The following is a 12,434-nucleotide window of genomic DNA, read 5'->3' as shown; positions in this document are numbered from 1 at the left end:
TATATAAAATGTCAGATTATTTCTGACATCCCCTTCCCTCCCGCCGTTGCCCTTGCTTTGCCGGTGGCCTGAGCGCCATCTGATGCTGCCTTGTGACCAGGCCCGGAATCAGGTGAGGAAAGTTTGTACCCACCCACTTACAATTCTCAGGTACTCGGCCAGCTTCAGAAGAAACTCACCCTCTTACAGGACCCAATTTCAGACAACTCACTGGTTCCTAGTAATATTTTATTTTTAGAAAGTATGAAGGAGTAAAAGATCTTTTAAAAAATCTGGTCTGCCTTCTAAGGGGACTCAACTGGAGTTGTTTTAAAAGATCACTGCAGGGCCTGAAGTTGACGATAATAGTCGTTCAACACTGAAGCCTGACTAGAGTGAGGACTTTTAAATGATCAGAATCACAAACCGGAGGCACCCGGATTGCTGGGCAGTCCCACCACCAAAGGACAACCCGACCACTTGGTTTCGCTGAACTGAAGGGAAAAGCCCTTGGCAAACCCTGGGGACTTGAGGACTGGCTGGCCGGGAGACTGGAGAGTCGGGTGTGGCTGAAGGTGGGTCTGGGTACTGGGACCAGGCTCCTGGGAAGGAGAAGGGGGACTGATATTCGCAAGAAGAGAGATGCAGCACCTGGGTTCTTACCTCAGGGACATGCCTGGGTCTCAGCTTCTTGGACTGTAATGCAGTGAGTGGGCTGAATTAGTGTGTCGTTTCCAAAATTCCTTTTAGAAGTGTTTTTCTCCTCCCTTCCACTGCCTCACCCCCAAAACTCTACCCTGAACCCCGACATCGGAGCAGCTGGAAGTGGAGCTCTTCTTAGGTGAGGGCACGCAGGTGGCCGGGGTGGGTGAGGTGTCCAGACCTGACGTCCCTCCCATCGCCTCTGAGGGGCCTCTCGTGAGAACATCGGCGCCTCCGGAATAGGGTGTGAAACCCACTGACCCAGATCTTGGTTCCCTTGTTACTTCAAGTTGCGAAGGAAAAGGGAAAGATGTTAGAATACATCTATTTCTTACACACACCTGAGGGGCGCTTGGAGAAAAGTAGTTGGTTACATTTCTTTTCTTTTTTTTTTTTTTATCCTTACCCAAAGATATTTTTCTATTTATCATTAGATAGAGTGGGAGGGAGGGAGAAAGCGAGAGACAGAGAGAAACATCGATGTGATAGAGCCACATCGACCGGTTGCCTCCCACACGACCCTACCAGGGCCGGGGACCAACCACAACCAAAGTTTGTGTCCTTGACCAGAATCGAACCTGAGACTCATTAGAGTGTCAGCCTGCCGACCGACCCAACTGCTGAGCCAAACAGCCAGGGCGCATTTCTGTTAAAATAATGTCTTTTATTTATTTTATAATGTATCCCTTACCCAGAGCAGAATCCCACCCTGCTCCTATTCCCACAGCACTGTTTCATCCAGTATTAGCAGCAGGCAAGGCGGCTCTTCTGCTGCGGAAGAGAAGGTGGCCCCTGGCCACTTAGCCAGTGAGAAGTCTTGTATCTGAGAATGGTCTTACCACTAGCAAGCTGTGTGACCTTGGGTAAGTTACTAAACAACTCTGAGCCCTTGTTTTCTCGTCTATAAATTGAGGAGAGTGAGTCTAAAGGTCAGTTCCAGTTCAAAGTTCAAAGCCTGTACAATAAGGAGGGAAAAGATCCTGTAACCCATAGATGAACCAAAAATTAAAGGTTCTCTACCTTCCTAGACAACCAGATTATTTATTCAAGGTGCTACTCCTGTTTCATCTGCTTTAGGTAAGCCTAAAACCAAACCCCGGGATTCTTCAGATGAACATGTCTGTCTTGCATTATGGAGAGTTCAAATGTCTCTTTTAATCACATTAGCTCTACTGATGTGAGTTTCTTTTCTTTACTGAGTCTGTGGCTGCATATTTATAAATATTATGGATACACAGTTCTGTGTGTGAGCCTGTCAACAACAGTGATGCATAAAAAGAAAGACCAAAAGAGTTTCTTAAAATCCCTCGCCCCCATCATCAAAGTCCTCTGCTCAGGGTTTTAACCAAATTTTGCTCACTCACCCTGGATAAGCTGATTTTTAACAGTTTTTTCTGTGGGCTAAGGCTGGATTGTGTTCTATTCAAAGCGACTTCAGCCTGTCACAAGACAGTCTCATAAAATCTGTATCTTGGCTTAAACTGGGAAGAAATGAGCCAATCCATCAGCCCAGGAATGCGACTGTTTGACCACTTCCTAAGGCAACTGGGAAGGGTTGCAATCTATTCAATTTATGGGGCCAGGCGGCAGTGAATGATGCACTCCTGAAGGCACAGCAAATGGAAATCCCTGTGAACTTTTGCAGTGATAAAGTTCAAAATCTGAATAAAAGAATCTCTAGGAGGACGGGAAGGAGGGGTTTGAGAGGGGAGAGGGAGCCGCACACGAGAGTGGAAGGAGGAGAGGGAACAGGGCAAATCCTCTCTACTAGAACACCTCCAGCGATTCCCCACGGAGAGAACTGGAAGTTGGGCTTTGGACAGTCTCTTCCCCTCAATCTGGATTCTAAAAATGAACCATTGTTTAATCATTAAAATGTAAGTTTGATGTGATTACCTCCCTGACCTCGAATCATGCCACCTGTGGTAACCTTGTTACTTGTCATCTTATATCATAAACAAATGCAATTCCAATAGGGCAGCCAATATAATATCATTAGTTTATATTTATGTCCACTCTTTTCCAGCCTTCATTGCAAATGTAATTTTGATGCCATTGATGAGAGATCTGGGATTACAATTCCTGACCATTTCAGCAGACATTTGGGGGAGGAAATAGAAGAATAATTTTGAGGTCTCTCCAAAAACCAAAAGAGGGGGAAAAAAAGGTAATATAATATTTTTTTTCATTTATTTTGATTAACTGAAGGCTTATGTTGAAACATCAATGGCTCCCCATTGGTTAGAAATGAAATCTAAACCCCTTGGCCTAGCAATTTGGGCCTTGCCTTTAGCCCAAGCTACTATTTCCAACCTTATTTGCAGTTATTTCCCTTTACACATTCTCACCTGCAGCTTCTGAGTGTTCCCTAAACATACCTGGTGTCCAGTTCGGCCCCCACCGTCCCCTTCCCCTGGTATGGCTTTCCCAGCTCCAAATCCCTTCTATTCTCTCAGTCCAGGCTCAGCTGCAACCCTGCCTGAGCTCCCGCACCTACCTCAGACGTGGGAGGCTGAAGCTCTCTAGTGTCTTCCACAGCAGCAATTTTCAACCTTTCTCATTGCATGGGACACATAAACTAATTATTAAAATCCCGTGGCACACCAAAAATAAATTCTTTGGTGATCTGATAAAAAATAGGTATAATTATGATTCACACACACTGGACAGCTATTGTTGTGTTGGCTGTTGTCATTTTTTTATTTGACAATCTAAGAGAAAAGAGGTCAGTGCCCCTGACTAAACAGTCAGGTATTGCATGTTTTAAAATTCTTGTGGCACAGAGGTTGAAAATGACTGCTCTGAGGTGTGTGAGAGCCCGGGACAGCCTTATCCATGTTGCTGGACCACCTCAGCTTGAGGGTATGGCTCCCTTATGATCCATCCTTGCTGAACTTCATAGGATCAACCCCAGACCCTTTCCCAAGAGTCAGTCTCAATGAGATTTGAATACATTACTAATTGCCTATACTAACACCAAAGGTATCAACAGGTAACACCAATTCTAAGAAAGCCTTATCACAAATTGTTCTGCTTCTCTAGCTGTAACTCTTCCTTCCCAGCCCACACCTGTTATTAAAAGGAAGTTTGTTTTTGTTTTTTAGTGGTGAACTGTGTGTTTAAATAATTTGGGGAAATAACACCACCTAGTCATAAGTCAAGGTAGAGTTAGTGTGAACTATGTCTCCAAAGATGCCCAAACCTCAGAAAATGAGGAAGTTCAAATGACACTTACATTTTAACTCTAATAATGGTAAAAGTAATTTATCGCAGGGTTTTCTTGCCCCCTCACCCCAGCCCCCCAAAGGCAAGTTCTAGACACTCGCAGCAGCACCAGGAAGATGCAAACTATTACTTCATCACTAAACTTGTGCTGGAAATGGATTGTCTCCTGCTTGGTTTCAGTTCCTTTCTCTCTACCCATGCCCCTTTCCTTGGCCCCCAAAATGCCTTTTGGGCACATCTGTTTTATTTTCTCCCTCTATCCAAACAATTATTATTACCACTCAGTCCAGTAATTTGCAATTCCCTTTATCTTTTCCACGGAAAGACTGGCCAGATCACTGGTTATCGCGGGATCTCTGGGGCAGCCGGCAGGGTCGCCCTGGCCGCGCATTAGGCGGCTGGCAGCCCCATCCAACGCACGCTGCTGGGAGAGCCTTCCTTTTGTTAGCTCCAGGCCCCTCCCTTTTTTCCTGGATTAGATCATGACTCTTTTATGAAGACCCAGAGGGAAATGGGATTATTAAGAGTCTTGCTGGGTAAAAGCTATTTTGTCTTTATGATGACTTTTTTGAGTTCAGCTGCTGAGGGGCCTTAATGCCAGAGTAGAAGTTATTACACATTTGGGGTGGGGGGGGGCACCTTCATCGCTGGGATCCCTGCTGAGCACACTTTCCCGATGAAGGCTAGAAGAGAAGGAAAAAAGGAGAGAGATTTTTAAACAGTAAAGGCCAGTATTGAAAGTGAAAGAATAAGAAGAGAAAAAACAATGCAAAGAGAAGTATATCTAAGATGAGAACCCAGCAGAGAACATCTGTCTCTAAAGGGCAGAGTGCTGAGACATCATTTGATGCTTATAAAATACAGGGAAAGGTTCAGTGGAATAAGAGCTGCTAAGGAATAATTATTTACTTATTAAAAAAAAAACTCATAAAATAATATAAACCTACCACAATGGTTATAGTGTGCTTTCTGCGATCTAGTTAACCCCACCAGCTGTTTTAAAGCTGAAATGACTTCAGAGGCAGGCTATATTATTACCAAGCACAGCTTATCGACCAGGAAACCGAGGCACAGGGAGCTGAAGTATTCTGGATCCCAGAGCCAGCAAGTGGCTGGGCTGGGTGTTAAACCTGGGCAGTCTGGCTCCACTGCTTCAGAAGTTGGAAAGTCCAATGAAGGTCTCCCCCAAACTTCTATGTGACACACTCATTTAGTGGCATTTAGCGAAAGACAAATGTTTTGCCTGTTTGAAACTCCTTTTTCTCTTCCTGTGCCAGTAATCTGTCTGTGTGGACAATGGGAGATGTGTTCAAGGCTGGGGTGTGAGAGGGCTGGAAGCACTTAACACCTTCTCCACTCCCTGCTCCCCCGGCACCCTGCTCCTTGTCCTTCTGGCCCTCCTTCCTGTGTACTGGAAACCAGCCTTTGTGTTTGGGGGAGTGGGGTACATAGGATGTTCAGGCCTGAAACTGTGTCACAACATTGGAGGGTTTTTTTGGTTGTTGTTGGCAACTCCCCCTTTCCCCCTTTCTTCTCAACCCTACTCCTCATCTACACTAAATACCACGTTGTTATTGTTCTACTGGACAGGAGCAGCATTTTCAGAAATGGGGGATTTATTTTTATAGCACAGCTGGTCTGCCAAAGGTCACATAATTTGGCAACGTTCCCAGTGGTTAAAAATTAATTTCTCCTTATTAATACAACCAAGGTCCCATAGGATCAGAGCTCAGCCTTATCTAAACTTGACAGCTTCCTAAACCTTTAGAAGATGCTTTCTCCTGGAGGGCCAGCCACACTGCAAGGCCACAGAGTCCAGGAATCCAACACCACTGAATCCTGAATCCTGCTAGGTAAGGAAACCATTTAGCCCCTCGGCCATTTCTCATCAAGGCAGATAAAGCTTTGAAAAATGCTGTAGGCTCTCCAGGACAAACTGCCACCGTTCGTTACCAGGAAGGAACAGTACAAAGACTAACTTTTGGGGATCAAACACATGTCTGCCACTCAAGGAGGGTGCCTCAAAGATTGTCCAGTGGCAAATGATGGTCAGATGATGTAATACATCAAATGTGTTAATGACATTACAGACTACTTCCCAGACGTCCCTTTTCAAGTCCTTTCTTGTCAGTGTAAGAAATCAAGATGGTATCATGCTTCTGCTCCATCCTTTTAAAAAGGGAAATCACATCTCTCTTTCTTAAAGTCTTTCCAAACTGGACTTCCGTGGACTATATTCTGAAAACCAATGAACCTACCTCTGAATTCTGTTAACTCAGAATTGTCCCACACTTGGGTGACCCAAAGTCAGCTCATTCTCTTGGTTGCTTTAATGAGCAACTGAGTGAAAACACCAGGCAGGTTACTCAGAATCAGAATCATCTAGTTTATGGCGCCTCTCCCCATTGGCCTCACCCCCCCACCCCCACTGTTAATTTGCATTCCTGCCTCTCCATTCAATGTATATGAACTGGCATTTGGGCTCCTAGCTTCTTCTATACCATGAAGATAGAAACTGGCCTTTCATTGCCCCAGTGTGGACTTTACGTTCAATAGCAGGGGTTGAAAGCCATGTGATAGACAGCAGGAGTACTGTCTGCATAGCCTGGGGTTCCAGTCACTGCAGCCTTCCAACCTTTCCTTTTGCCAGGTGGGTGCTCTGTGGCTTACTCTGAGGGCTCCACAGAACGACAAAAGGGCAAGCCTGCGGTGCTGCCGGCCATCACAGCTCCACCAGGCACAGCTTGGACAAGAAGAGGCTTGCCCGGAGGCCCTCACCTGGAGCGCTCCTCTTCCCACTGATTTGCACTGTGTGCTCCTTTGGCAACAGGCAACAGTTTCACTACCTCCAGCGGCAGTTGTATGGGGTAAAGTTTACTGGGCACCCGTGGAATGCGGGCATGAGACCAGTCCCCGGAGCCTAGAACAGGCTGTCTGTGTAGAACCCAGAAGTTTATTAGTTTTGTTGAAAATTATTATGCCTGCTCATGATTATCCCGCATTTGGGGGGCGACAGGCTAAAAAAGAAACCTTCTTCAAACCCTTATCTGGCACCTAGACCGACATTGCTTCTCTTTCGGGGTTTGTTTGAACCCAGACCTGTCTCCCACGGCCAATTTACACCTCTTATCTGATCATTTCAGACGGAAGGCTGAATTGACCGCGTCTGCCCCTGTCCATGGCAGTGGTGTGAAAACCCAGGCACTGATCAAAGCTCTCTAGGCGGAGGCGGGGCGTGTGGGGTAGATTATAGGGTGCAGATTCTTTTGGCCCCAAGCGGTGTGGACACTGGGGCTGGGAGTTGCCACCTACTGAAGAAACCCATTGTCAGGGCCTGAATAATTTCCTGAGCGTTAAGTAGTCCCCCGCGGACCACGATTAACTCTAGCAAAGGGGAGTTTCGTGGCCAGGCGCTGACAGGGAATGGCTAGCGCCAGGGGGCTCTCCTCTCTGTCTGAAACCGAAAGGAAGGAAGGGAGGTGGAGGGAGGGAGGGAGGCAAGCAGTGAGCACACGCCAACAAACCAGAGCGTGCATTCCCTCCCCTTCCAGACAAATTCAACCGGAGCCTCAGAAGCGGCCACACAGATGAGCCCGATTCCAAAGCTTGGCCTGGAAAGCCGATTCCCACCCCTACGTCCCCTTGATTCCCAGCGGCCGCCTGGTTCTTTCCTCCACCATCCCTCGCCAGCCCTAGGGCGTTAGCTTGCTGCCCCCAACCCCCACCCCTTCCCAGCAGCTCGGCGCCCCGAACCTGGTGGGAAAAACTGGTGCAGCCAGCCCCAGGCAAAGGGGCGAAGGGTGGGGGCAGCCATTTAATCACAGCTCTCCTCGCCTCCATTAACTTGTGTTGATATTAAAAATAAATCAATCAGTGAAAATGAAGCATTGGCCGTGAATATTTCTTTTTTCTCACGTGGAAAAGCAAAGCGAGGCGGTGGGGGAAGGGAGGCTCTCGGCGACGGCCGAGGTTTCTTCCAAGCAGGGAACTGCACCCACGACTTAACTTTCTGGACGTGGGCAGCATCGAGGAAAAGCCCCAAGCTTCTCCCTGGCGCTGTCCTTAGAGGGAGGAGGGGACAGGGCTGGAGGAGTTGGAGTGGGCCAACTTTGCCAAGCTTGAGCCTCGGTTTTGCTTTCACTGGGAATATTTTTGCCTAATAGAATGTTTATGGATCACTCAGCTCTGTTTCTGCTGCGTAGTAGCCCAAGCAAATCGATGCGTCGTTAGAGACGGCGCTGGGGGTTGGGGTGGGTTGGGGTGGGCTGGGGGCCACCAGGTCCCCGCCACGTGGATGCCCGCGCCGCGTGCTCTTCACCTGTTTCGGCGCACCGGCGAGCGCTCGCGCGCAGCGATACTAGAGGTAGTGCAACTGCGCGCGTTCCGCGGCTCCAGCTGATTCTTTCCGCCTCTCTCCGCCCTCGGCTCGGAAATCCAACCCAGCTCCCAGCCACCCAGCTCCCAGCCACCCAGCTCGGTCAGCGCTCAGATCCCCCCGCCACGCCGGCCGGCCTCAGTTCTTCAAAGCTGGCTCTCCAGGGATGGGGGGTGAGGGCTGGGAATGGGGGTGATGCAGCACAGAGTGGAACGCCGGAGACGTAGGGGGCCCTCCCGGCAGGGCCCACCGAGCGGCCCCGAGTCTCTGAGCCCGCGCAGAAGGGAGGCAGAAAGGCGACGGTGCTGCGATCTGGCCAAGCAAGCGGCGTGACCAGGAGTAGGGTATCCTGGAGCGCGCCGCCCGCCAGTCCCAGAGGCCGCATGCGGAGGGGTTGTTTGCTCAATCGCTCTCCCGTTTTCACCTTCCGCCCTCCTTTTCCCCTGGTTCCTCGGAATGGGTTCCCGCCGCCAAGGCCGCTGCCGCCGCCGGCTGGGCCCGGCCCCCTCCTGGCCGGCGCGCACAGGGTGAGTCAGAGGTCTAGCTGGGCCTCGCCCTTTGCCACCCGCCGCCAGCTGCACGGGTGCCAGTGGGCTGCTCTGACGGAAAGCCCGTGCAGCCCGAGGCTTGCGATCGCCTTTTCTGGGGGCTGGAGAATATCTGTCCCTGGGCGGGTCCCAGCTCCGCGTCCCTATAAGAGGGTGACCTGTCCCTGGCTCCGCGCCTCTGTGCTTTTCTAGAAGTGACGCAGCGTGGCCGGGGGCTGGGGGGAGGGGGTTTCCGCAGAGAGTGCGAGAGGCAGGTGGCGGAGCGGGAGTGGGTCCCATCCGGTGTCGCATACACACGTACACACTCCACACCGCGCTCAGGGACAGATGTGCGAACATCTGGGGTAGATGGCCTCTGAGTCTTCACGACCTCTCCCGCTCTGCACACAACATACAGAATCTAAAGTTGTGTGTGTGCGTTTGCCAGTGATGTGTGTGTGTGTGTGTGTGTGTGTATGTGTGTGCGTGCGCGCGCGCGCGTGCGTGTGCCGGTGTGTGCGCCAGTGTCCGCGCACTGGCGCACCGGGGCCTACCAGAGACCGTGCCTGAATACATAATATACCGTAGGCATCCTCACCGCGTGCTCGAGTGCGTGCACACACACACACACACACACACAGCGAATCACACAACCATACATAATTTATGCAGCCTTCAGGTCTGTGGGAGGTAATTTCATTTCACATCAAACTGGGAACTTGGAATTAAGGCAAGAGGGAATGGGGAGGCACAGGAAATCTCCCCAAGTGGGACCTGCACCCGTCTCTTTGATAGGATTTGCAGCTGCCCTGAAGACCAGTTACGGCAGAGAAGGCGCAGCAAACGTGGATTTGGACAGCAAAGGCAATCCTGAATCTTCTACCCTCTCAAATAAACATCGGAGCTTAAAGTGGGGTGTCTGTGTTAGGAGGTGAGAATCAGCACGAGGCACAAACTTCCCTTTTAGTCAGAGCAGGCTCCCACTGGACCCACTAGCCAGTTGTTTTGGGGGGAGGTGCCCAAGAAGCTGTAAGGGGTTAGCCCTACACTGCAGCTGTAGCCTTGGAAATGCCGCTGGGTAAAAGCACTTCAGGAAGGTTTTTTTTTTCCTTTCTCTTTCCCCTCCTTTCTCCATAGATGGTTTCCTCATTCTCAATCACCTGTAGCAGCTTCCAAGAGTTTTGCCAGATTCCAAATAGTGTTCTCAGAGGGGCGAGAGTCTCACTCAGGAAAGTGGTGTGGGAAAGGAAGAACAAGCCTCACCATATTCCCTGAAACCAAAGATCCATGTTCCAGACAGTGTACCCCTTTCCAGCCCTTGCCCAGCCTCCACACACAAATACTGGCCCCAGACATTCAGGGCCTTGGGTGCTTATCTCTGCATTCAGTCCACACACCCTTTTTGGCAGTGGTTGAGAACAAATTCCACTCAAAAGTTTCTAACCACTTCACAAGAGAGACCTTGGAGGGCCACACAGTTTGTTTTATCTAATAATGATTTTTAAAAGAACATGATTTACTTTCCCAGAAAACAAGTGGATGCAGGAAAGAGAGAAGAGTCCATTAACCGCCTTGGTTGCCAGCAGCACCCAGCCCCAAGCTCCTAGCTCAGCTGAAAGCCAACTTGCTCCATCAGCCTGAGCCCTGTGATTTTGAGGCGTATCCGCACATTCTGCAAAGAATCTACAGCACTGGAAAACCAAAACTAGACTCTTGCCTTTCCCAAGCCCTTCGGTTAACATTGCTCAATGTAGCTAAGTGGAGGGAATGCAAATGATTTATATTTCGCTGGCTAGGTTGAAGAAACTCAAGGGAGATGTGCTCTGCTTCAAGAAAGGGAAAAAAATTCCCAAAAACTGTAATGCAAAAAGGCTTTGTAGTATTTTTAAACCTTTGATTCAGTCCATATGTGACATCTGAACACCGCCAAATTCTGTCTGTTTCAACACACACACACACACACACACACACACGCACACACTCCTAGCAGGAGAATAAAGTTGGGTTTTAGCAGAGGTGGTTGTGTAAGGTAGGGAGGGCCGGCTGGTATCTCTCTTTAAATTATTTAGTATTGAGGAAGCTTCCTTCTATGCCATTCCTTGTGGCCCCTCTGCATTAGCAGTTACTTTTAAAGGGAAAGTATGTTGAAATGAATAGAAAAAACTTTCAGGGGCTTACCTGGTTGTCCTCTCACTTCACGTCCTGAAAAGTAGAGAGCTAAGAAAACCCAGGTGAGAGGAAACATATCCATTTTGGAGAAAGAGGCTCTCTCTAGAGCTGGATTTGTAGGTTTCTTGTATAATTGTAAGTCTGTGTTTTTCTCGCTTTTATGATCTTCCTTACGGTGTCTTCTGCAGAGGTTTCTAATGGTCAGTGTTTCCCTTCTGGGTCCTGGCGGCGTCTTCACCTTTATTCTTGCTGGATCCCCACCTCACCAGGAGGAGGGTCGCTCCTGAAATCAGCAAAGAAGGAGCAAGCCCGGGAAGAGGGGACGGTTTTCCTCTCTTAAAAACAAAACGGATCTATGTCCTCTCCAGTTCCTCAAAGTATCATTTCCTTTATCCTACAACATCACGAATATCTCCCGAAAGCCAAGCATAAAAAAAATTATAATAAAAATAAAAGCCAAGACTTGCCTTGGGCATCACACGGCCCCAGGCAGTTGTGTGATCTCAGAAGCGTAAACTGACACACAGCCCCGGCACCCAGGACCCACGCGAGGGCGGAGGCACCCACCGCCGGACGGCCCGAGTGGGAGGCGGCCGCCCGGCTCTAGCCCTCGCCGGGATCCCCTAGCGGGATCCTCCCCCAACGACTACACTCGCTTGGCCAGCCTCACGAAGGGTGTCTGAGGAAGGAAGCTGCCGGTGCTGGTGCCGGTGCTGGTGCTGCTGGCGGTGCGGCGGAGGCGGCTGGGATCGCCTGGGAGTGAGCGAGCCCCTCTCCGAGTTCGCTCGCGCCCGCCTTCACCTCCACCTCGCCTAGCGCCTCGCCGAGTGTCTGCGCGTCTGAGGATGTGCTGGGGGCGGGCTGCGGGCTGCTGCCTCACTCGCGTTCTCTGCTTCCCCTCCGGCTCCCCCCTGCCTTTTCAGGCCGAGCAGCATGTGGATGTCAGAGCCGCGGCAGAGCTATCCGATTACGCGCCGGCTCAGGGCCCGCCCCTTCTGTGTTCCTGATTAAAGAGGCAGCCGCGGAAACGCGCGGCGCAGAGACGAGCGCCGCGGCACCCAGCTCGGGCGGGGCGGCGGCGGCTTCCCCCCGGGCCGCGGCCGGATCAAAGTTAAGGCAGCTCCCACCCCGTCGCCCTTCTCCCACCCGGCACCTCCCGCCCTCCCCGGGCTCTTCAGCTCCTGGCTGCGCCGAGCCGCCCGTGCGTAAAGCCCCGAAGGAGCGCCTGGGCACCTCCAGGGCGCGCTGCCCTTGGCGGTGTCAACCCCGCCCGAGGGAGACTCCGCGGGAAACGGAGGAAATTCTTGTTCCCCCAATTCCCCGACTCCGATGCCACACACGTAGGACCCAACACAATGCCACGCGCAATGGCGTTACGAGAGGAGTTGGGTGGCGCACAGTGTTTGGAGTAGGCAGCGAGGCGGCAGCTCAGCCATGCGTTAGAACAGGCAGCAGTG

The 12,434-nt window shown here is 50.5% G+C and overlaps 1 protein-coding gene across 3 annotated transcripts in view; it reads right to left on the bottom strand.

Moving 5' to 3' along the window:
* Positions 1-11,797, bottom strand: part of NRP2 (neuropilin 2) — a 109,024-nt gene extending 97,227 nt beyond the window's left edge. For all 3 annotated transcript variants that reach the window (XM_036254302.1, XM_036254304.1, XM_036254303.1), the window contains exon 1: positions 10,987-11,797. In XM_036254302.1, the coding sequence (XP_036110195.1) occupies positions 10,987-11,059 (73 nt within the window). In that variant the 5' untranslated portion in view covers positions 11,060-11,797. The remainder of the gene's footprint in view (positions 1-10,986) is intronic.
* Between the last annotated feature and the right edge of the window lie 637 nt (positions 11,798-12,434).

Source organism: Molossus molossus, unplaced genomic scaffold (assembly GCF_014108415.1).
Source record: "Molossus molossus isolate mMolMol1 unplaced genomic scaffold, mMolMol1.p scaffold_m16_p_11, whole genome shotgun sequence".
Classification (NCBI taxonomy): Eukaryota; Metazoa; Chordata; class Mammalia; order Chiroptera; family Molossidae; genus Molossus; species Molossus molossus.
This window is presented reverse-complemented; position numbering and strand designations above follow the sequence as displayed.